We start from the raw sequence: 26,059 nt of genomic DNA, 5'->3' as shown, positions 1-26,059 counted from the left end.
CTGGCTCTGCCCAGGGTCCTTTCCCGTCTAGGATCTCCTCCCAAGTCCATTCTTCCAAATAATGCAGTCTCTCCCACTGCTGCTGCTGCTACTGCCTCTGTTGCTTCTCCTGCTGCTGCTTTTGCTGCTGCTGCTGTTGCTCCTGCTGCTTCTCCTGCTGCTGCTTTTGCTGCTGTTGCTGTTGCTCCTGCTGCTTCTCCTGCTGCTGCTTTTGTTGCTGCTGCTGCTGCCTCTGTTGCTTCTCCTGCTGCTGCTTTTGCTGCTGCTGCTGTTGCTCCTGCTGCTTCTCCTGCTGATGCTTTTGCTGCTGCCTCTGTTTGCCACACCGCTTGGTCCTTGGTTGGTGATTCTGTAACAGTTTTCTTCTGGTGAAAGAGAGGCGGACCAAAATGCAGCGTGGTTATTTTTGTACATCTTTAATAAAGATGAAAATAGAACAATCTACAAAACAAGAAACGTGCAAAAACGAAACAGTCCTATCTGGTGCAACAAACACAAAGACAGGAACAATCACCCACAAAACCCAACACAAAACAGGCTACCTAAATATGGCTCCCAATCAGAGACAATGACTAACACCTGCCTCTGATTGAGAACCATATCAGGCCCAACCACAGAAACAAACAACCAAGACATCCAACATAGAATGCCCACTCAGATCACACCCTGACCAAACAAAACATAGAAAATACAAAGCAAACTATGGTCAGGGTGTGACAGGTCTGACTGATCAGCTCAGAATGAAAGTGAAAATGTTCTTCCTACTCAGTGGAACAAGTACCCAATTGTCATAAAGTAAAGTTACCTGAATAGAAAATGACTCAAGTGAAAGTCAGAGTAAAATATATTCCTTGAGAAAAGTATATGTTTGTTTTTATGTATACTTAATTCTCAGAAGTAAAAAAATACTATTACTTTTATTACTTATATTAGGCAAATCAGAAAGCATGATTTTTGTTTAAAAACAAAATCTCAAACACTAAGTAGACAGGACACACCAGAAAGCATTTTTTTTTACATTGGATAAAAACACAGACTACAAAATAGTATATCTATATCAAACACTACACTGGTTACCTTGTAACCCCACTTCTGAGAAAAGGGCCCTTGTTTTGGTACACCTACTGGAGAGTTCTTATTTCTCTATACCCATTCAGCAGAGTTCACACCCTCTTAAGCCTTAGCCCCACCCATCTCTTTAAGGATTCACATGTGAGGCCATGAGCGAAACAAAGTTTTCAAGACTTAAAGTGGTGAAAGTAGCAGCAAAAAGTATTAGTTCACTTTATCTAGTCCTTGGCCTAAATCTTAATCTGATGTTGGTGCAGGTCATGTTGTTCTTCACATTACCATCTCTGGTAAACACACACGATATATCAAATCAAAGTTTGTCACATGCACAGGATACAGAAGGTGTAAAAGCTACAGTGAAATGGTTACTTGCATGTCTGCTTTTGCAATATAACAAATAGAACGGGTCCAGATGAAAATATTGTATAAATATTTTATTATTAAATGATGCTTACCCATACACACTTGTCTAAATTGATGGTTCATGTGAAAGAAATGCTGTAACCACCCCCCAACCATAAATAGCTAAGTGGATGGGTCACAATTATCTAGACATGTATACATGTTCATGAAATACATGCATTGGACAAAGGTATATGGACACCCCTTCAAATCAGTTAATTCAGCTATTTCAGCTACACCCGTTGCTGAAAGGTGTATAAAATTGAGCACACAACCATGCAATCTCTGTAGACAAACATTGGCAGTAGAATGGCCCGCATTGAAGAGCTCGGGGACTTTCAACGTGGCACTGTCATAGGATGCCACCTTTCCAACAGGTGTCGTGGAAATTCTAACCAAGTGAGAGAGACTCTGAAGTAATGACAAACAATCATCTGGTGATCGCTGAGAACCTCGAAACAGAGTTGGGTTAAGATGGCAAAGATACAACCTCTTAGTCTACATGACAAACAACATGCGTGGAATGGGTCAAAGGGTGAGGTTTTGTATTTGAAAAAGGAGTATTCCCCAGCCAGATATCATTTGCTGTGAAAACTGTTCTAATTGTATAGAAACCAAAGTTTGGCCCCTAAGACAAGGTTATTCTTATCAGCTGTCCATACCAGAGCCATCTCCTCCCTGGTACCTCAGAGTACACAAACACCAGAATAACAGGCTCTGAGAGAGGACAAGACCATCCTAAATCCATTGCTAGCTCAAACCCCAGAGGCCAACTCAGTTAACACAGACACAGATGAGGAAGTACTGAGAAACCGTATTCGATGCATAAACAGTATTAACACAATCTCATAATTTTCTACCATACAAGTCAATTTGTCAAATCTCTGCCCTGCTAGAGCTGCCCCAATCATCTGTAAGTGCTGTTATTGTTTAGTGGAAACATCTAGGAGTAATGTCTCAGCTGCCAAACTCACAGAATGGGACCACCGAGTGCTGAAGCGCGTAGCGTGTAAAAGTTGTCTGTCCTCGGTTGCAACACTCACTACTGAGTTTCAAACTGCCTCTGGAAGCAATGTCAGCACAATAACTATTCGTCGGGAAATTTGTGAAACGGGTTTCCATGGCCGAGCAGCCGCACACAAACCTAAGATAGCCATTGGACTCTCGAGCAAGTGGAAACGCATTCTCTGCAGTGAGGAATCATGCTTCACCATCTAGCTAGCTAAACAATAAACCATAATCCCAACCCATACAGTGCAAACAGATTGTCATGGCTAGCCACTGTTGGATTCTGGGTGAAACTTTGAACATTGTTATACTCAGAAGTATAGGAACATTAGTTGCAAAAGAGACATGAGGGGTGCCATAATGAAGCTTGGGAGGGGCTGAGTGCAGGGAACACGATTGCATGTGGCAATACTGAGTCACTCCGGTTCACACTGACAGTGTGCAGAAAGTAGTCCATCACAACTTTTTCTCACTGATCTTTCTCACTCATGCATGTAGCACAATGGCAACATTAAACGATTGATTAAATAATAAAGGGATGATGCCTTTCTATAACATGGCAGTGTTCTCCTCTCAGATCTATAAATAAGTCTAGTTTGTGTATGCCAGACACAAGCCAATACAAACATCTTCCATGGAGACATCACTACAAAACACATTATGTACATTTGCCATAGAACGATACAAATAATAATATACTATTTAATTACATCAAACAGACAACTGTGCACACTGATATACAGTGTATTCAGACCCCTTCACGTTTTTGTTTTTACAGCCTTATTTTAAAATAGATTTTCACTCGTCAATCTACACACAATACCCCATTATGACAAAGTGAAAACAGATTTTTTGAAATTGTAGCAAATGTATTAAAAATAAAAAACATAACATATTTGATTTGGTCAAATAAGTATTCAGACACTTTTTCTATGATACTCAAAATTGAGCTCAGGTGCATCCTGTTTCCATTGATCATCCTTGAGATGTTTCTTGGACATTGACCAAGTTATTATTATTGTAGCTGTCTACCACAGCATATTGGAGTTTAAATTAAATAAGGAGCTGAAAGTGTAGACGTTCATTTGAGGGTATTTACATCCAAATCGGGTAACCGGTGTAGGAATTACAGCACTTTTTATATGTGCCCCCCTTTTTTAAGGGACTAAAAGTAATTGGACAATTGGCTGCTCAGCTGTTCAATGGCCAGGTGTGTGTTATTCCCTTATTAGTTAATTTACAAATAAGCAGATAAAAGGTCTAGAGCTGATTTCAAGTGTGACATTTGCATTTGGGATCTGTTGCTGTTAACCCTCAATATGAAGTCCAAAGAGCTGTCACTGCCAGTGAAGCAAGCCATCATTAGGCTGAAAATCAAAACATACACATCAGAGAGATAGCAAAAACATTATGTGTGACCAAATCAACAATTTGGTACATTCTTAAAAAGAAACAACACACTGGTGAGCTCAGGAACACTAAAAGGCCTGGAAGACCACTGAAAACAACTGGGTTGGATGACAATAATTATTTCCCTAGTGAAAAAAAAACCTTCACAACAGTTGGCCAAATCAAGAACACCCTCTAGGAGGTAGGCTTTTCTGTGTCAAAGTCAACAATCAAGAGAAGACTTCACCAGAGTAAATACAGAGGGTTTACCACAAGATGTAAACCATTGCTAAGCCTCAAAAACAGGAAGACCAGATTAGTTTGCTAAAAAAGCCTATACAGTTCTGGAACAACATCCTATGTGAAGATGAGACAAAGATATCTTGTACCAGAATGATGAGAAGGGAAGAAACTGCTCATGATTCGAAGCTTACCACCTGATCTGTGAAGCATGGTGGAGGTGGTGTTATGGCGTGGGCATGTATGGCTGCCAATGGAACTGGTTCCCTTGTATTTATTGATGATGTGACTGCTGACAAAAGCAGCAGGATTAATTCTGAATTGTTTAGGGCTATATTATCTGCTCAGATTCAGCCAAATGCTTCAAAACTCGTTGAACGGTGCTTCACAGTGCAGATGGACAATGAACCAAAGCATACAGTGGAAGCAACCTAATTATTTTTTTTAAGTTAAGGAAGTGGAATATTCTCCAATGGCAAAGTCAATCACCTGACATCAATTGAGCATGCATTTCACTTGCTGAAGGCAAAACTGAAGGCAAATAGCCCCAAGAACAAGCAGGAACGGTGTCACTGTCCAAATTCTTATGGACCTGACTGAATAAGGTCCCACAGTTGACAGTGCATGTCAGAGCAAAAACCAAGCCATGAGGTCAAAGGAATTGTCCGTAGAGCTCCGAGACAGGATTGTGTCGAGGCACAGATTTGGAAGTATACCAACAAATTTCTGCAGCATTGAAGGACCCCAAAAACACAGTGGACTCCATCCATCATAAATGGAAGAAGTTTTGAACCACTGAGACTCTTCCTAGAGCTGGCTTCCCAGCCAAACTGAGCAATCGGGGATAAGGGCCTTGGTCAGACGCCTCACAAGTCCTTAACTGGCAGCTTCATTAAACAGTTCCCGCAGAACACCAGTCTGTCAACAGTGAAGAGGCGACTCCGGGATGCTGGCCTTCTAGACAGAGTTCCTCTGTCCAGTGTCTGTGTTCTTTTTCCCAACTTAATATTTTATTTTTATTAGCCAGTCTGAGATATGGATTTTTCTTTGCAACTCTGTTTAGAAGGCCAGCATCCTGGGGTTGCCTCTTCACTGTTGACATTGAGACTGGTGTTTTGCGGGTACTATTTAATGAAGCTGCCAGTTGAGGACTTGTGAGGTGTCTGTTTCTCAAACTAGACACTAATTTACTTGTCCTCTTGCTCAGTTGTGCACCGGGTCCTCTCACTCCGCTTTCTATTCAGGTTAGAGACCGTCTGTGCTGTTCTGTGAAGGGAGTAGTGCACAGCGTTGTACGAGATCTTCAGTTTCTTGGCAATTTCTCGCATGAAATAGCATTCATTTCTCAGAATTAGAATAGACTGACGAGTTTCAGAAGAAAGTTATTTGTTTCTGGCCATTTTGAGCCTGTAATCAAACCCACAAATGCTGATGCTCCAGATACTCTGACAAACAGTTTTCAGCTGTGATAACATAATTGCAAAAGGGTTTTCTAATGATCAATTAGCCTTTTAAAATGATAAACTTGAATTAGCTAACAACATGCCATTGTAACACAGGAGTATTGGTTGCTGATAATGAACCTCTGTACACCTATGTAAATATTCCATTAAAAAATCAGCCATTTCCAGCTACAATAGTCATTTCCAACATTAACATTGTCTACACTGTATTTCTGATCAATTTGATGTTATTTTAATGGACCAAATTTTTTATTTTCTTTCAAAAACAAGAATTTCTAAGTGACCCCAAACTGTTGAATGGTAGTGTGTATCTGTTACTTTTTAAATATATATTTTTTATCTATTTAGCCAATCTTGATTGTTCATTGCAAAGGGGAAACTATAACGAAACATTGTAATTCTATGAGTTATTTATGTATCTTTTTGAATAGTATTGATACTGTGTGCCACTGGGTTTTTATTTTATTTTTATGATTGTGCTTTTGTCAACCGAGACAAACACATTTCACCTAATTCAAACAAACTTGGCATTTTTGGGGGGGGGGGGGGGGGGCTCAGTAGTGAACCTGTTGATAGCACTGACAGGTTATAGGTATGGGGAGTGCATGTTGCCTATGTGTTTTTAGCTACCATGTGAACAACTTAAATGTTATCATAAATTAAATTAAAATGAATCCATATAAAATGTATTTTTGCTTTTGTTGGGGCATTTGTATATTCTTGTAGTTATGACATTTTTGGCCGATACGATATCCAATATTTTCCTTGCCAAAAAAACGATACCCATAACCGGAACTTTAAATTTTAGTAGCCTTTTAAGCATTCTAGTACAATTAAATAGTTGAAACACACACACACACTGACCAAAAAAGTTATTTTGTTGGCATTTACATATGTCCTCATTACCAGTAAAACTTAATGAAAACCTATTTCTTTCACTTACTTGCTGTGCTGTTTTGTTGTTCATTTGTTCAGTCTCAACCAGGATTTCATCATAAATGTCAAGCAGTTAAGTTTTAGCTCTGTCTGTCCATGGCCTCTCTCCCTCGGTGCACACTGTCACTGTGTCCATTTCCATCTTGTCCAGCTCTGTCTGTAACATTTCACGTAAACCCTGTTTCTTGTCTGCATCGAAGTAGCGGTCCTTGTACCTAACATCAAGCATGTTGGTGACACAGTAGACTCAGAGAAAGTGCCACCAGATCACTTGTTCACAGCCTCTAGTAGAGTACTTTTTGAAGTTAACCTGACGGTCTGTGTTGGTATTTTTGTTGAGCAGGTGTTTCTATGCCATGACAGAGGGTATCACGTCTGCTGCAGACGCAGTTGACCTTATTTCTTGAGTCAGTTGTTCGAATGGAGCTAGGAGTGTTCGTGTTTCCAAGTTTAAAACATGTTCTCAAATGCCATTGAAATCGCAGCAGTGCTATGAGAACCAGCACATTCTTGGGGTGGCAATACGGCTTTCCTCAGTAGGAAATCCTTGTTAACCCACTATGCTGTCAGACTCATCATGCTCATGTGGGCTAGGTTATGAATGCTGTGTTTCACATGTAGCGCTATATTTTTTGTGGCGTCATCTACCTACGTTATATAGGTATGCATGTCAGCTTTGACATCAGTTTTGCACATCTGCGTTAAACTAGACATCGGGCCGATGCTGAAGTTGGCATTTTTAGCTAATATCGGCCTATTCCAATATGCTTATTCCTAAACGATATCTTAACCACCATCGATAAGAAACATTACTGTGCAGCCATATTCATTGATCTGGCCAAGGCTTTCGACTCTGTCAATCACCACATCCTCATCGGCAGACTCGACAGCCTTGGTTTCTCAAATGATTTCCTCGCCTGGTTCACCAACTACTTCTCTGATAGAGTTCAGTGTGTCAAATCGGAGGGTCTGCTGTCCGGACCTCTGGCAGTCTCTATGGGGGAGCCACAGGGTTCAATTCTTGGACCGACTCTCTTCTCTGTATACATCAATGAGGTCGCTCTTGTTGCTGGTGAGTCTCTGATCCACCTCTACGCAGACGACACCATTCTGTATACTTCTGGCCCTTCTTTGGACACTGTGTTAACAACCCTCCAGGCAAGCTTCAATGCCATACAACTCTCCTTCCGTGGCCTCCAATTGCTCTTAAATACAAGTAAAACTAAATGCAGGCTCTTCAACCGATCGCTACCTGCACCTGCCCGCCTGTCCAACATCACTACTCTGGACGGCTCTGACTTAGAATACGTGGACAACTACAAATACTTAGGTGTCTGGTTAGACTGTAAACTCTCCTTCCAGATCCATATCAAACATTTCCAATCCAAAGTTAAATCTAGAATTGGCTTCCTATTTCGCAACAAAGCATCCTTCACTCATGCTGCCAAACATACCCTTGTAAAACTGACCATCCTACCAATCCTCGACTTTGGCGATGTCATTTACCAAATAGCCTCCAATACCCTACTCAACAAATTGGATGCAGTCTTTCACAGTGCAATCCGTTTTGTCACCAAAGCCCCATATACTACCCACCATTGCGACCTGTACGCTCTCGTTGGCTGGCCCTCGCTTCATACTCGTCGCCAAACCCACTGGCTCCATGTCATCTACAAGACCCTGCTGCCTTTACCTCCCTTATCTCACCTCATTTGCTCACATCATATATAGACTTGTTTATACTGTATTATTGACTGTATGTTTGTTTTACTCCATGTGTAACTCTGTGTCGTTGTATGTGTCGAACTGCTTTGCTTTATCTTGGCCAGGTCGCAATTGTAAATGAGAACTTGTTCTCAACTTGCCTACCTGGTTTAATAAAGGTGAAATATATATTTTTTAATGCTTAACGATATATTGTGCATCCCTAGTAGTTATATTTATGTAAACCTGTTGGTATCTATATTAATAAAAATAGATGATGTGTTTTCCTTTGTCTAATTTATTTACCCACTCTGATGTTTGGTTTTGGTTCAATTTTTGCATTGATCAACTTTTCTTTTGTTGTTCAGGAGACACATGTATTTCCCATACTGTGAAAGATTTGAAATGTCAAAATCACAAGCACATCAATCTAATTACGTTTGAAGACATAACTTATCATCAATTAAATGCATAGTGGCCATACCCTAGTTGTCCATCCAAAACATGTCCTAAAATTATGAAGGGAGGGAAGGATGCTCAGAAACCAGATGAATACGATCACATATTGACATGTATTTTAATATTCGCATTAGACATGTATGATTAGTAAAGGACCTGTGTTCTTCAACGAAGATAAAAATGAAGGCCACCCATGGAGTTATTTGAAACAACAAAATAAACTCATACGATCCCCTTTTGGTCTGAGTGCTGTCCTACTTTTACGCAGCGTCTTGCGTCAGACTGATGCCCTCGAACGCGTTGAGACGTCATTGCGTACAGTTGTGTGTGTGTTGGCGTTGATTTTGCTTGCAGCACTCATTTGCTGCAAGAGGAAGATGGCTGACGCTACAGAGGTGGACGCAAATGAACTCAGCAAAAAGTAAGCCAATGTCGATTCACTCTTCTATTGGAAATAATATATGAAGATGTGTGCAACACGTTGATGATGTGTTTCACATCCGTGTTATTAATCGATCAAATTTTTAGGATATTGTTGCACACAGTTGCATCAGATCGATGGTTAAACGAGTGCTCCATTGCGAATGTGCATACAAATTCCAATGGTCTTTTCTGTCAAGCGACATGGATGCTCTTCATCCTATTCTGTTAATGGTGATGATTACAAAATTCATATTGCACCGTAGAAATTACCCAGGTAATTTGCTGACGTGAAGTTCCTTATTTTCAGCTAGGTTTATTGACAAAACCACGTTTTAGCTGAAGAAGTGTTTGCCTTTTTGGCTTTACCATAATGAGTTGCTTGCCAACTTCACCAACATTTCAGGTCATACAGATATGCTATATATTTGAGGAAACATTGAAGTAGTCAGCTTTATGCATCCAAGCTAAATATCCTATTTCACTTCCGTAATGTGATGGCTTGAAAGATAGTGAATTTAGCTAGCTACTTCTGGGTTACGTGGTCTGATCAGCTCAGAATGAAAGTGAAACGTTACGTGGTCTGATCAGCTCAGAATGAAAGTGAAAATGTTCTGCCTACTCAGTGGAAAATGTTCATACTTCAGTAAAAGTAAAGTTACTGTAATAGAAAATGACTCAAGTGAAAGAGTAAAAATGCTTAATTTGGCAGGCAGGACAAACCCATTTTTACGGTATATCATCAAAATAAATCAATTATAGAAATTTTTAATTAGAATACTATTGGAAATTAATGTTAAATTCCATTGTTATTCCGAAAACAAATTGAAATCAGCTACAGAATGGTGTATCATACACTGCACTTGAGGAACAATGGAAGTAATTATCCTTTGAAAGTTAATAAACATGTCACCACTTTCGAGAAAATGGAGATTGAATGTTTTGGTACACCTACTGGCGAGCATTGTCTACACCCATTCAGCATAGTTCACACCCTTCTTAAGCCTGTCCCCACCCATCTCTTTAAGTATTCACATGTGAGGCCATGTGCTAAACAAAGTAAATAAAAATAATAAAAAATATTTGTCACATACACATGGTTAGCAGATGTTAATGCGAGTGTAGCGAAATGCTTGTGCTTCTAGTTCCGACAATGCAGTGATAACCAACAAGTAATCTAACTAACAATTCCAAAACTACTGTCTTATACACAGTGTAAGAGGATAAGGAACATGTACATAAGGATATATGAATGAGTGATGGTACAGAGCAGCATACAGTAGATGGTATCGAGTACAGTATATACATATGAGATGAGTGTGTAGACAAAGTAAACAAAGTGGCATAGTTAAAGTGGCTAGTGATACATGTGTTACATAAGGATGCAGTCGATGATGTAGAGTACAGTATATACATATGCATATGAGATGAATAATGTAGGGTAAGTAACATTATATAAGGTAGCATTGTTTAAAGTGGCTAGTGATATATTTACATCATTTCCCATCAATTCCCATTATTAAAATGGCTGGAGTTGGGTCAGTGTCAATGACAGTGTGTTGGAAGCAGCCACTAAATGTTAGTGGTGGCTGTTTAACAGTCTGATGGCCTTGAGATAGAAGCTGTTTTTCAGTCTCTCGGTCCCAGCTTTGATGCACCTGTACTGACCTCGCCTTCTGGATGATAGCGGGGTGAACAGGCAGTGGTTCGGGTGGTTGATGTCCTTGATGATCTTTATGGCCTTCCTGTAACAACGGGTGGTGTAGGTGTCCTGGAGGGCAGGTAGTTTGCCCCCGGTGATGCGTTGTGCAGTCCTCACTACCCTCTGGAGAGCCTTACGGTTGAGGGCGGAGCAGTTGCCGTACCAGGCGGTGATAGTTTGTGAGTGCTTTTGGTGACAAGCCGAATTTCTTCAGCCTCCTGAGGTTGAATAGGCGCTGCTGCGCCTTCTTCACGACGCTGTCAGTGTGAGTGGACCAATTCAGTTTGTCTGTGATGTGTATGCCGAGGAACTTAAAACTAGCTACCCTCTCCACTACTGTTCCATCGATGTGGATAGGGGGGTGTTCCCTCTGCTGTTTCCTGAAGTCCACAATCATCTCCTTAGTTTTGTTGACGTTGAGTGTGAGGTTATTTTCCTGACACCACACTCCGAGGGCCCTCACCTCCTCCCTGTTGGCCGTCTCGTCGTTGTTGGTAATCAAGCCTACCACTGTTGTGTCGTCCACAAACTTGATGATTGAGTTGGAGGCGTGCGTGGCCACGCAGTCGTGGGTGAACAGGGAGTACAGGAGAGGGCTCAGAACGCACCCTTGTGGGGCCCCCGTGTTGAGGATCAGCGGGGAGGAGATGTTGTTGCCTACCCTCACCACTTGGGGGCGGCCCGTCAGGAAGTCCAGTACCCAGTTGCACAGGGCGGGGTCGAGACCCAGGGTCTCGAGCTTGATGACGAGCTTGGAGGGTACTATGGTGTTGAATGCCGAGCTGTAGTCGATGAACAGCATTCTCATAGGTATTCCTCTTGTCCAGGTGGGTTAGGGCAGTGTGGTTGAGATTGCATCGTCTGTGGACCTATTTGGGCGGTAAGCAAATTGGAGTGGGTCTAGGGTGTCAGGTAGGGTGGAGGTGATATGGTCCTTGACTAGTCTCTCAAAGCACTTCATGATGACGGAAGTGAGTGCTACGGGGCGGTAGTCGTTTAGCTCAGTTACCTTAGCTTTCTTGGGAACAGGAACAATGGTGGCCCTCTTGAAGCATGTGGGAACAGCAGACTGGTATAGGGATTGATTGAATATGTCCGTAAACACACCGGCCAGCTGGTCTGCGCATGCTCTGAGGGCGCGGCTGGGGATGCCGTCTGGGCCTGCAGCCTTGCGAGGGTTAACACGTTTAAACGTCTTACTCACCTCGGCTGCAGTGAAGGAGAGACCGCATGTTTCCGTTGCAGGCCGTGTCAGTGGCACTGTATTGTCCTCAAAGCGGGCAAAAAAGTTATTTAGTCTGCCTGGGAGCAAGACATCCTGGTCTGTGACTGGGCTGGATTTCATCTTGTAGTCCGTGATTGACTGTAGACCCTGCCACATGCCTCTTGTGTAGTAAATAACCAAAGATTTCAAGACTAAATGTGTTGAACGTAGTAGTAAAAATACACTTTACCAAGGCATATATCCTAATCTGACTTCGGTGCAGGTCATATTGTTCTTCACATTACCGTCTTTGGTAAACACACTATATATCAACATGTATTTGTCACAGGCACAGGATACAGAAGGTGTAAACGGCACAGTGAAATTGTTATTTGCATAGTAGCAATATTAAGTGTCTACATAAAAATATTTTATAATTATTAGATGATGCTTACCCAGACACACTTGTTTAAATTGATGGGTTATGTGGGGAAAAAATGCTATAACCACCCCCCAGCCACATCTACCTAAGTGGATGTGTCACTATTGTCTAGACATGTACACGTGTTCATGAAATACAATAGATGGTTGTAATCATCCCCAGACACATCTGGCTAACTTGATGGGTCGTGTAATCATCTGGCGAAGCGGAGTCTCTTGTTTAGGTAGCTAGCTAGCTAAACAGTGAACCATAATCCCAACCCATACAGTACAAACGGATTGACGTACTGAGTAGCTCATGTTATAAACAGAAGCATGCTACATTGCAGACCAATCCAAACTCATCTCTCGGCATGTCCATCGAATCCATTATTTCAGCCAATCATGACCAGCGGGAAGGTTCCTGTCTTTTTCTGTAGCTAAACCAACTAGTCTCATAATTTAACATTTTGATTCATATTTACAGATGGCATACAAGTTTGTTATTAAGGCACATGAAAGTTCACATTCTATTTTTATCCCCAAAAATGTTTTACATTTAATTCTCTTGTGTATTAGCGACGTGCAACATTCGCCTAGCTTCCTGAAACTGTCCATGTTTTCATTTGGGGGTCACCAAAACAAAGGGAAATGCAACACTTATTTGTCAATCACTCATATCGATATCACATTGTCATCAATAGAACAAGGTGGGGGGTCAGGTTGCAAATCCTGTTCAAAGGAACCCTACTGAAAAAGCACATGGAATCTGGGAATAGTGTGCATATCACTGGTTAGAGGACAACTTGTAAGAAATAGCCAGCTACATTTTGGATTGTTGCACTTTGTTGAAATTGGGTTGCCAACATGCAAAGGTTAACGCAACACTAGTTTGTTAATCACTCATATTGATATCACATTAACATCAATAGAACGGGGGGAAATAATTGGGTTATGTGCGCTATTTAAAGTTGAACTGACGGCGCTTTAACTACTCAGCAGATATGAAGAAATGTAACTAATCCTGGTGATTGCAATACAATAAACCTAGCAAGGGCAAGTTAAAGCATGGTGCCTAACGTTGGCTAGCTAAGGAGGATGTCATTGGGTAAGTGAGTGAGTGACTGACCCTTTTCCCCTCTTATTGTTTTTCGGTGGCTACAGCTAGAGATACAGGTGCCATTTAGTCATTCTAGGAGGCTGCCGAAATGGAAAAGAAGCTATATCAGTTGCTTGGTTATTTAACTTAACCAAATTACGACCCAAAATAGGATATCAACACTGACCAGGGTTGGTTGTTCATTTTGAATGACAGTTTGACTCTTAAATCCGTATATTGTTGTGAGCCCAGGGACCTTTATAGAGAGACATCCCTGATATATCTCAGGGCCATTTGAAAATGATGGCAGAGTTTTCGAACTGCAAAGTCCTGCAACTTTTACTCCAATGTAGTGGAGTAAAAGTTGTCCAAATATAAATAGTAAAGTATAAGACACCCCCCCCAAAAAAAATTACTTAAGTAGTACTTCAAAGTATTTCTACCTACTTTACGCCACTGTTACTAAACCCGTTAACACAGAACAAAAATATAAACACAACATGTAAAGTGTTGGTCCCATGTTTCAAATTTACAGAAATAAGTCAGCTGTGCTTTGTGTGTGTGTGTCTCTCCAGGTCTGGTCATTGACTGGTGTAGCACAGTAGGTCATCCTGCCTCACCATGCTGACTCTGGTGGTCAGAACTGCCAGGCACCAGGTGTGCCAAGCCTTTGGGGTCAGGGCTCAGGGGGTAAAGTTCGCTCTCCCCAGTGCATCGTCAGTCCCAGCTTTAATTCAGGGGAATCGCTGGCGAGGTGACAAAAGGTTGGTGGCTTTTCCATTCAGTGAGAAAAACAACCACCCTTTTGTCATGAATGATTCCCTTTTTAGGCATTACTTGTATGGCTTTATTAAGTAGTCCCCTCAACCCCGATGCAGAGTCCACTAGATACCCTGATGTTACCCTCTGTGTCTGTGTTGTTGTTGTCAGTGAGCTGAAGAGGCGAATGAAAGCTGAGAAGAAGGCATCTGAGAAGGAAGCCAAAGTCAAAGTGCAGGTTGAGCAGAAGGAGACCAATGGCCAGGCAGATCAGAATGCAGATGAGGAGACCCTGGACCCTAACGTGAGCTATATGGATGTTTATGTTCATCCTTCCCTCCCTCTTGTGATTTGCTTGAGAACATTTACTGCTGATCTTAGTAGAATATTACTAAGTCAAGGGTTTTTCCTTATTTTTACCGTTTTCATCATTGTAGAATAATAGTGAAGACATCAAAACTATGAAAAAACACATATGGAAAATAGTATCCACTCTTTGCCTTGATGACAGCTTTGCTCACTCTTGGCATTCTCTCCACCAGCTTCATGAGGTAGTCACCTGGAATGCATTTCAATTAACAGGTGTGCTTTGTTAATTTGTGGAATTTCATTCCTTCTTAATGCGTTTGATCCAATCAGTTGTGTTGTGACAAGGTAGGGGGATATACAGAAGATAGCCCTATTTGATAAAATACCAAATCCATATAATGGCCAGAAGAGCTCAAATAAGCAAAGACTCCATCATTACTTTAAGACATGAAGGTCAGTCAATACGGAACATTTCAATGACTTTGAAAGTTTCTTCAAGTGCAGTCTCAAAAACCATCAAGCGCTATGATGAAACTGGCTCTCATGAGGATCGCCACAGGAATGGAAGACCCAGAGTTACCTCTGTCTGCAATCTGCTGCAGAGGAAGTTCGTTAGCCTCAGAAATTGCTTCCCAAATAAATGCTTCAGAGTTCAAGTAACAGACACATCTCTGTTCAGATTTTGTCCTTTTGTCTGGAGTCCAAATTGGAGATTTTTTTTTTGTTCCAACCACCGTGTTTTTGTGAGACGCAGAGTAGGTGATCGGATGAGCTCCACGTGTGTATTTCCCACCATGAAGCATGGAGGAGGTGGTGTTATGGTGTGGGGGTGCTTTGCTGGTTATGCCATCTGTGATTTATTTAGAATTCAAGGCACACTTAACCAGCATGGCTACCACCGCATTCTGCTGCGATACGCCTTCCCATCAGGTTTGGGCTTAGTGGGACAACCTTTTTTTTCAACAAGACAATGATCCAACACACCTCTACGGCTGTGTACGGGCTATTTTACCAAGAAGGAGAGTGATGGAGTGCTGCATCAGATGACCTGGCCTTCACAGTCCCCTGACCTCAACCTAATTGAGATTTTTTATTTAGTTATTTTTTATTTCACCTTTATTTAACCAGGTAGGCAAGTTGAGAACAAGTTCTCATTTACAATTGCGACCTGGCCAAGATAAAGCAAAGCAGTTTGACAGATACAACGACACAGAGTTACACATGAAGTAAAACAAACATACAGTCAATAATACAGTATAAACAAGTCTATATACAATGTGAGCAAATGAGGTGAGAAGGGAGGTAAAGGCAAAAAAGGCCATGGTGGCAAAGTAAATACAATATAGCAAGTAAAACACTGGAATGGTAGTTTTGCAATGGAAGAATGTGCAAAGTAGAAATAAAAAGAATAGGGTGCAAAGGAGCAAAATAAATAAATGAATTAAATACAGTAGGGAAAGAGGTAGTTGATTGGGCTACATTATAGGTGGGCTATGTACAGGTGCAGTATTCTGTGAGCTGCTCTGACGGTTGTGCTTAAAGCTAGTGAGGGAGATAAGTGTTTCCAGTTTCAGAGATTTTTGTAGTTCGTTCCAGTCATTGGCAGCAGATAACTGGAAGGAGAGGCGGCCAAAGAAAGAATTGGTTTTGGGGGTGACTAGAGAGATATACCTGCTGGAGTGTGTGCTACAGGTGGGAGATGCTATGGTGACCAGCGAGCTGAGATAAGGGGGGACTTTACCTCGCAGGGTCTTGTAGATGACATGGAGCCAGTGGGTTTGGCGACGAGTATGAAGCGAGGGCCAGCCAACGAGAGCGTACAGGTCGCAATGGTGGGTAGTATATGGGGCTTTGGTGACAAAACGGATTGCACTGTGATAGACTGCATCCAATTTGTTGAGTAGGGTATTGGAGGCTATTTTGTAAATTACATTGCCAAAGTCGAGGATTGGTAGTATGGTCAGTTTTACAAGGGTATGTTTGGCAGCATGAGTGAAGGATGCTTTGTTGCGAAATAGGAAGCCAATTCTAGATTTAACTTTGGATTGGAGATGTTTGATATGGGTCTGGAAGGAGAGTTTACAGTCTAACCAGACACCTAAGTATTTGTAGTTGTCCACGTATTCTAAGTCAGAGCCGTCCAGAGTAGTGATGTTGGACAGGCGGGTAGGTGCAGGTAGCGATCGGTTGAAGAGCATGCATTAAGTTTTACTTGTATTTAAGAGCAATTGGAGGCCACTGAAGGAGAGTTGTATGGCATTGAAGCTTGCCTGGAGGGTTGTTAACACAGTGTCCAAAGAAGGGCCATAAGTATAAAGAATGGTGTTGTCTGCGTAGAGGTGGATCAGAGACTCGCCAACAGCAAGAGCGACCTCATTGATGTATACAGAGAAGAGAGTCGGTCCAAGAATTGAACCCTGTGGCTCCCCCATAGAGACTGCCAGAGGTCCGGACAGCAGACCCTCCGATTTGACACACTGAACTCTATCAGAGAAGTAATTGGTGAACCAGGCGAGGAAATCATTTGAGAAACCAAGGCTGTCGAGTCTGCCGATGAGGATGTGGTGATTGACAGAGTCGAAAGCCTTGGCCAGATCAATGAATACGGCTGCACAGTAATGTTTCTTATCGATGGCGGTTAAGATATTGTTTAGGACCTTGAGCGTGGCTGAGGTGCACCCATGACCAGCTCTGAAACCAGATTGCATAGCAGAGAAGGTATGGTGAGATTCGAAATGGTCGGTAATCTGTTTGTTGACTTGGCTTTCGAAGACCTTAGAAAGGCATGGTAGGATAGATATAGGTCTGTAGCAGTTTGGGTCAAGAGTGTCCCCTCCTTTGAAGAGGAGGATGACCGCAGCTGCTTTCCAATCTTTGGGAATCTCAGACGACACGAAAGAGAGGTTGAACAGGCTAGTAAATAGAGGTGGCAACAATTTCGGCAGATAATTTTAGAAAGAAAGGGTCCAGATTGTCTAGCCCGGCTGATTTGTAGTGGTCCAGATTTTGCAGCTCTTTCATAACATCAGCTGAACGGATTTGGGAGAAGGAGAAATGGGGAAGGCTTGGAGATGGTTTGGGATGAGTTGGACCGCAGAGTGAAAGAAAAGCAGCCAACAAGTGCTCAGCATATATGGGAACTCCTTCAAGACTGTTGGAAAAGCATTCCAGGTGAAGCTGGTTGAGAGAATGTGCCAAGCTGTCATCAAGGCAAATGGTGGCTTGTAAAATATATTTTGATTTGTGTAACAACACTTTTTTTGCTTACTACATGAATCCATATGTGTTATTTCATAGTTGATGTCTTCACTATTATTCTACAATGTAGAATATATTTATTTAAAAAAAACTTGAATGAGTAGGTGTGTACAAACCTTTGACTGGAACTGTACATGCAAACCTGACATTTTGTAACATGACGGTGTTCTAAACCTTTTGACCGGTAGTGTATTTCTCAAAAATAGGGCTGCAGTAATTGAGCTCATGTACATTTGCAGTAACCTCACTTTATATTGTTTATCCCAATAGCAATACTTTAAGATCCGCACTCAAGCCATCCAGGCTCTGAAGGGCACGGCAGAGGACCCATACCCTCACAAGTACAATGTAGATCTGTCGCTCACAGAGTTCATTGAGAAATACAACCACCTACAGCCTGGAGACCAGCTAACAGACATTGTCCTCAATGTATCAGGTACTGACAACTGTTTTCAACTATTGTGTGTAGGAATAATGTGTTTTGATGGTCAATCTGTATTTTTGACATGTGTGAAACTCTGTTGTTGGCAGGTCGTGTCCATGCCAAGAGAGAGTCTGGGGCCAAGCTAATCTTCTATGACTTGCGAGGGGAAGGCGTCAAGCTGCAAGTTATGGCAACCAACAGGTACAGAACATGGTCCTTCCCAGAACTCCACTACTCATGTGAGCTCATAACTCCCACATGTATCTTTTCTAACCCATTCTGTCAATCTTCCCTGTCAGGAGCTACAAGTCTGAGGAGGAGTTTGTGCGCATCAACAACAAGCTGCGGCGTGGTGACATCATTGGTGTTCGTGGTAATCCAGGGAAGACCAAAAAGGGCGAACTGAGCATCATTCCCATAGAGATGACCCTGCTTTCACCTTGCTTGCACATGCTGCCCCACCTGCACTTTGGTCTCAAGGACAAGGTGAGCACCTTCACAATCCTGTAGTGGACATACAGAAAACATGTCAGGTCTTCATATGAATGAGAGATGATACAGGACACCTTTAATTCATGTAACCTGCAGAAGAAATTACATTTTTAGGGATCCTCACACTAACTCTAACCAATTGCCTCCAGGAAACACGATTCCGTCAGCGATACCTGGATCTGATTCTCAATGACTATGTGAGGCAGAAGTTTGTAACACGTGCCAAGATCATCACTTACCTCCGCAGCTTCCTGGACGGGCTGGGATTCCTGGAGGTGAGGGAAATGGCCACTAGGGGGCACTTGTGTCAGGGAAATTACATTGGAGTGTGGAGGAGTTCAGGTTAAGAGTTCAAGAGGGGTAAAGCTGTCTTCTCTTTGATGTGGAAAGTCATTTTAAAGGCTTCTTTTTCACAAACATGGTTTTGGTGATAGATGGAGATAGGTAACTGAGACTTTAAAACCACAACACACATTTCTTACAGATTGAGACGCCCATGATGAACCTGATTCCTGGTGGGGCTGTGGCCAAACCCTTTGTGACCTACCATAATGACCTAGACATGAACCTTTACATGAGGATTGCTCCTGAGCTCTACCACAAGGTAACATGTCCCCTGAGGAAGGACCAATAACACATGAAAAAACACTTTCAACTCCATGCTCATATTTCTGTGTCTTTTTTCCCCAGATGCTTGTGGTTGGGGGGTTTGACAGAGTGTATGAAATTGGACGGCAGTTCAGAAACGAAGGCATTGACCTCACCCACAATCCAGAGTTCACCACCTGCGAATTCTATATGGCCTATGCAGATTACTATGACTTGATGGATATCACAGAGAAGCTTCTCTCGGGTGAATGAAGGGGGTGTTTCTACTTCATCATTTTGGAATGTGAATATATATGTATATGTGTGTATGTATATGTGTTACATTAATATGTAGGTGTGTCGATGGTAGGTTCCCTTACTAACTGGTCTGCTCTATCTCTTCCCATCAGGGATGGTCAAGCACATAACTGGAGAGTACAAAGTGAAGTATCATCCAGAGGGTCCAGAGGGCCCGACCTATGAGATCGACTTCACTCCTCCCTTCAGGAGGGTCAGCATGACGCACGACCTGGAGAAGGAGATGGGCGTTAAGTTCCCAGCTGCTGACACCTACGACAGTGACGGTAGGAGAATGAATGGCGGTCAATCCAGTGCCACAGCTATACCTCTATATATTTATAGAATTTCCTAGGCTGTCTTACTGACCTGTCCCTTTCCACCCTCCCCAGAGACCCGTACATTCTTTGATGAACTGTGTGCCCAGAAAGGAGTGGAGTGCCCTCCTCCTAGAACTACTGCCCGTCTCCTTGACAAGGTGCCTTTTATAATCTACATCAGGAAACCCTCCTCCTATACCTCTTCCGTGTTGTTGACATCACGACTAAACTGAAGTTGATGTTTATCCCTGCAGTTGGTGGGAGATTTCCTGGAAGTCACGTGTATCAACCCCACGTTCATCTGTGACCACCCACAGATCATGAGCCCCCTGGCCAAATGGTGAGCTCTTCCTATCCATATTACACTCATTTAAAAACAAGCAACAGTGCTCTTATTCACATTCCAATGGACTGCAGTTGACCATTTTAAACTCAGTCATAGGTATTGCAGTGCCCCCTGCTTGTCAATGCTGATGTATCTATCTATGCTCTCCTTGATCTCTCCCCATACAGGCACCGGTCAGAGAAAGGCCTGACGGAGCGTTTTGAGCTGTTTGTACTGAAGAAGGAGATCTGTAATGCCTACACTGAGTTGAACGACCCTATCAGACAGAGGGAGCTCTTTGAGCAACAGGCTAAGGTCAGTTGAAGTCAGAAGTTTACATACACTTCGGTCATTAAAACTCGTTTTTCAACCATTCCGCAAATTTCTTGTTAACAAACTATAGTTTTGGCAAGTCGGCTAGGACATCTACTTTTGTGCATGGCACAAGTAATTTTTCCAACAATTGTTTAGACAGATTATTTCACGTATAACTGTATCACAATTCCAGTGGGTCAGAAGTTTACATATGACTGTGCCTTTAAATAGCTTGGAAAATTCCACAAAATTATGTCATGGCTTTAGAAGCTTCTGATAGGCTAATTGACATCATTTGAGTCAATTGGAGGTGTACCTGTGGATGTATTTCAAGGCCTACCTTCAAACTCAGTGCCTCTTTGCTTGACATCATGGGAAAATCAAAAGAAATCAGCCAAGACCTCGGAAAAACAATTGTAGACCTTCACAAGTCTGATTCATCCTTGGGAGCAATTTCCAAATGCCTGAAGGTACTGTTAGGTTCTTATTTTTCAGAGTAAATAACTCACAGACACTAGAGAAGCTTAACCAAGTTTAATTATTCCCAAAGGGTCGACATAGCTGTATTCAGAGAGCAAAACATTTCTCACCATCACAGTTATATACATCCCACTTTAGGACACACCTCCTTCTTTCTCCTATCCTTACATCGTATGGTTCAACAGGAAGAAGGTAACCAGATACTAAACCCTGATTACTCCCTTAAGGGGAACTGACCTCACCTCCTGACCTCAACCCATCCTTCCCCTAGTCCATAGATGTCCGTCGGTCTCCCCTATCTCAACCGTTGCTCTACTCTTTTCCACCAACACATTCCAAAGCAATCCGTCTTCCCACAGAGAACCATTAACTTCTGACACACAACCCAGTCTCTTTCACTCTTCCTATTCAAGGCTTCTTCTCTATCATTTATTTAGTATCTCAATGTTCAAATTTTAGCCGATTCCAACAGTACTACATGAATCTGTACAAACAATAGTACGCAAGTATAAACACCATGGGACAACGCAGCCGTCATACTGCTCAGGAAGGAAATATGTTCTGTCTCCTAGAGATGAACGTACTTTGGTGCAAAAAGTGCAAATCAATCCCAGAACAACAGCAAAGGACCTTGTGAAGATGCTGGTGGAAACCGGTACTAAAAGGTTTTGAGAATGACACAAATAGTAATTTCCGCAAAGCTTGCTGCTTCAGTGTCTTTAGATATTTTTGTCAATGTTACTATGGAATACTGAAGTATAATTACAAGCATTTAAGTGTCAAAGGCTTTTATTGACAATTACATGAAGTTGATGCAAAGAGTCAATATTTGCTGTGTTGACCCTTCTTTTTCAAGACCTCTGCAATCCGCCCTGCCATGCTGTCAATTAACTTCTGGGCCACATCCTGACTGATCGCAGTCCATTCTTGCATAATCAATGCTTGGAGTTTGTCAGAACTTGTGGGTTTTTGCTTGTCCACCTGCCTCTTGAGGATTGACCACAAGTTCTCAATGGGATTAAGGTCTGGGGAGTTTCTTGGCCATGGACCCAAAATATCGATGTTTTGTTCCCCAAGCCACTTCGTTATCACTTTTGCCTCATGCCAAGGTGCTCATCATGCTGGAAAAGGCATTGTTCATCACCAAACTGTTCCTGGATGGTTGGGAGAAGTTGCTCTCGGAGGATGTGTTGGTACCATTCTTTATTCATGGCTGTGTTCTTAGGCAAAATTGTGAGTGAGCCCACTCCCTTGGCTGAGAAGCAACTCCACACATGAATGGTCTCAGGATGCTTTACTGTTGGCATGACACAGGACTGATGGTAGCCCTCACCGTGTCTTCTCCGGACAAGCTATTTCCGGATGCCCCAAACAATCGGAAAGGGGATTTATCAGAGAAAATGACTTCACCCCAGTCCTCACCAGTCCAATCTCTGAACCTTTTGCAGAATATCAGTCTGTCCCTGATGTTTTTCCTGGAGAGAAGTGGCTTCTTTGCTGCCCTTCTTGACACCAGGCCATCCTCAAAGTCTTTGCCTCACTGTGCGTGCAGATGCACTCACACTTGACTGCTGCCATTTCTGAGCAAGCTCTACTGGTGGTGCCCCGATTCCGCATCTGAATCAACTTTAGGAGACGGTCCTGGCGCTTGCTGGACTTTCTTGGGCACCCTGAAGCCTTCTTCACAACAATTGAACCGCTCTCCTTGAAGTTCTTGATGATCCGATAAATGGTTGATTTAGGTGCAATCTTACTGGCAGCAATATCCTTGCCTGTGAAGTCCTTTTTGTACAAAGCAATGATGATGGAACGTGTTCCCTTGCAGGTAACCTCGGTTGACAGAAGAAGAACAAGGATTCTAAGCACCACCCTCCTTTTGAAGCTTCCAGTCAGTTATTTGAACTCAATCAGTATGAGAAAGTGATCTCCAGCATTGTCATCGTCAACATTCACACCTGTGTTAATGAGAGAATCACTGACATGGTGTCAGCTGATCCTTTTGTGACAGGGCTGAAATGCAGTGGAAATGTTTTTTGGGGATACAGTTCATTTGCATGACAAAGAGGGGACTTTGCAATTATTTGCAATTCATCTGATCACTCTTCATAACATTCTGGAGTAACTGCAAATTGGCATCATACAAACTGAGGCAAGCAGCGAAAATGTATATTTGTCATTCTCAAAACTTTTGGTCATGACTGTATATCCACAGTAAAATGAGTCCTATATCAACAACCTGAAATGCCGCTCAGCAAGGAAAAAGCCACTGCTCCAAAACCGCCCTAAAAAAGCCAGACTACGGTTTGCAACTGCACATGGGGACAAAGATCATACTTTTTGGAGAAATGTCCTCTGGTCTGATGAAACAAAAATATAACTGTTTGGCCATGATGACCATTGCTATGTTTTGAGGAAAAAGGGGAGGCTTGCAAGCTGAAGAATACCATCCCAACCGTGAAGCACGGGGGTGGCAGCATCATGTTGTGGGGAAATGAGTCTTCCAAATGGACAATGACCCCAAGCATACTTCCAAAGTTGTGGCAAAATGGCTTAAGGTCAACAAAGTCAAGGTATTGGGGTGGCCATCACAAAGCCCTGACCTCAATCCTATAGAAAATGTATGGGCAGACCTGAAAAAGCGTGTGCGAGCAGGGAGGCCTATAAACCGGACTCAGTTACAGCAGCTCTATCAGGAGGAATGGGCCAAAATTCACCCAACGTATTGTGGGAAGCTTGTGGAAGGCTACCCAAAACATTTGACCCAAGTTAAACAATTTTAAGGTAATGCTACAAAATACTAATTCAGTGTATGTAAACTTCCAACCCACTGGGAATGTGATGACATAAATAAAAGCTGAAATAAATCACTCTACTATTATTCTGACATTTCACATTCTTAAAATAAAGTGGTGATCCTAGCTGACCTAAGAGGGAATTTTTACTAGGATTACATTTCAGGAATTGTGAAAAACCAAGTTTAAATATATTTGGCTACGGTGTATGTAAACTTCCGACTTTAACTGTTTGTAGTAGTAGGGGGCCACTGAACTGAAGCATTTTCTGAAAAAGTCTTCCCTTACGTCAACTTAGTTACCATTGGTGCTTCATTTTCTTTCTGATATTTTCCCGTTTGAGTCACCACCCTGTAAATCTTGATGAGCTACTTATTTTTAGTTTCTCATCTAGCTCCTGTGTGTATTTTTGTGTTTTATTAGGCCAAGGCAGAGGGTGATGACGAGAGCATGTCCGTTGATGAGACTTTCTGCACGGCACTAGAGTATGGCCTGCCACCAACTGCTGGCTGGGGCATGGGCCTGGACCGTCTTACCATGTTCCTCACAGACTCCAACAACATTAAGGTACAGTCAAAGTACATACAGGCAGAGGCCAATGTAGATCCTTTACAATCTCTAAAGCCTTGTTCACACTGTAGACCTTAATGCTCAAATTAATGTCGTTTTTAAGCTTGTTTTGAAATACTGACTGTCCAAACAGGAATTTACAAGTGATCAAATCCGATTTTTGTATGTTCAGACGGCAGTCATTTGCACACATGGCTATGCTAGTTGTCATAGTAATGACTGGTGTGTGCGCTGAGGTTTAGGCTGATTGGTGATGCTTCTGCTTCCTATCACTCATGTTATGTAGCAAGCTAAGGTGAGAACAATGTCTGCAATGAATGTTTCCCTGTTCATTTAAATGTTAAAAGTGATAGTGTAAGAACACTTATAAAGCCTCAAACGATAAGATGACCCACCTTTCAAAAGGAGTCCTTTTTGGCTAGCCACAACAGTCCGCTAGCTAGGTAGCAGTTTAGCTTTCTAGCACATTCATTCATTTTTTTGTAAACCATTAAAAAGCTAGTTAGCCATCACATGTTCTTATCAAACTGTCAACAGAGTAGCTAGCAAACAAGATAAGCCAAATAAGTCAAAAACAGTTGCGAGCAAATAAATCACATTTGACCTTTCAGACACAAGTTGCATGGCCAGGAATCAGATTCACCTACGAAGGTTGTTTGAAATATCTGATTCCATGTGCTTTTGAGTTTATAATAGATTTTAATTGTATATGGAAAAAAAAATAGAAAGAAGCTTTTTAGTCACTTCAAACTGCCAATGTGTACAAGGCTTTAGGCATGCATGTTTATTATTATGCTGTAGGGGAGGGGACATTGTGTTGATGCTTGTTTACACACACACGCACCACAAACTTGAATGCGCTTCAGCAGGACTCTGTGTCTGTGTGAAACCACCTGATGTTAATTCTGTTTCACAGGAGGTGCTGTTCTTCCCTGCCATGAAGCCTGATGACAACAAGACAGCCCCTCTCACAGAGGGCACCTCTGTGTAGTATTGTGACCTCGCCTGCTGTCAGATCTCTGCAGGGGTTGGCATGTTGATGAAGCCTGGGTAAATAATCTGATTGGTCTGTTGGTCTCACTGTGTGTTCCGGTGGTGTTGAATGTTATTCATTTTATCATATGGTTTGAATGTTACAATCTGCATTATTAAGGGAAATAAGTTACTTTTTAAAATTATTTTTCCACCTTTACATAGTTGAAACATTCAATTGTGTGCTGTTTTGCCTTGTATTACTTTGCGGTTTTGTCTCTTTTAGAGTGGTGGACATCCAAGCCCAATGTAATGTCAGTGAATGAGGGATTCTGGACATGTTAGTGTTGTGTTATTGTATGCCATACAGTCAACGACTTATTTTTACAAATTCTATGTTCACCCATACAACTGCCATTGTCACAATAATAAAATGACAAAAGTGAATCTGTATTCCTATGATGGAGTTACATGTGAAAGTATGTGTCTGCAGCTGATATACTGTTGTAGTAGGCTTAAGTTACTGGTCTGTGTTCTTTAGCCATGGTGTTTATTATGTACCTTTTCATAAGCTTTTGGATGAACCAGGGGTGTAGTCATTCAGCCGAATATGTGCGAAACATTTCTTAAAACTGAAGCGA

General features: G+C 42.1%; 1 protein-coding gene across 4 annotated transcripts; it reads left to right on the top strand.

The window, feature by feature from the left end:
• The first annotated feature begins 8,976 nt into the window (after nt 1-8,976).
• On the top strand, nt 8,977-25,865 carry LOC124033769 (lysine--tRNA ligase-like). 4 transcript variants are annotated; one of them, XR_006838450.1, is made up of 16 exons: nt 9,039-9,093; nt 14,093-14,281; nt 14,448-14,580; nt 18,114-18,279; nt 18,375-18,468; nt 18,567-18,753; nt 18,909-19,034; nt 19,244-19,363; nt 19,450-19,612; nt 19,758-19,931; nt 20,037-20,122; nt 20,219-20,304; nt 20,478-20,604; nt 24,300-24,443; nt 25,363-25,496; nt 25,705-25,865. XR_006838450.1 is itself a non-coding variant. In XM_046346019.1 (15 exons), the coding sequence occupies exons 2-15, from the start codon at nt 14,139-14,141 to the stop codon at nt 25,435-25,437; spliced, it is 1,824 nt and encodes a 607-aa protein (XP_046201975.1). In that variant the 5' UTR covers nt 9,039-9,093; nt 14,093-14,138; the 3' UTR covers nt 25,438-25,865. The 4 variants fall into 4 exon arrangements, 3 of the variants coding, with proteins under 3 accessions (XP_046201976.1, XP_046201975.1, XP_046201977.1); XM_046346019.1 differs by having other exon boundaries at nt 25,363-25,865; XM_046346021.1 differs by lacking the exon at nt 14,093-14,281 and adding an exon at nt 13,583-13,643 and having other exon boundaries at nt 9,048-9,093; nt 14,436-14,580; nt 25,363-25,865.
• Nucleotides 25,866-26,059: the final 194 nt, after the last annotated feature.

Source organism: Oncorhynchus gorbuscha, linkage group LG04 (assembly GCF_021184085.1).
Source record: "Oncorhynchus gorbuscha isolate QuinsamMale2020 ecotype Even-year linkage group LG04, OgorEven_v1.0, whole genome shotgun sequence".
NCBI classification, from domain to species: domain Eukaryota; kingdom Metazoa; phylum Chordata; class Actinopteri; order Salmoniformes; family Salmonidae; genus Oncorhynchus; species Oncorhynchus gorbuscha.
Note: the sequence above shows the minus strand (reverse complement) of the source record. Positions and strands in the feature narration are given on the sequence as shown.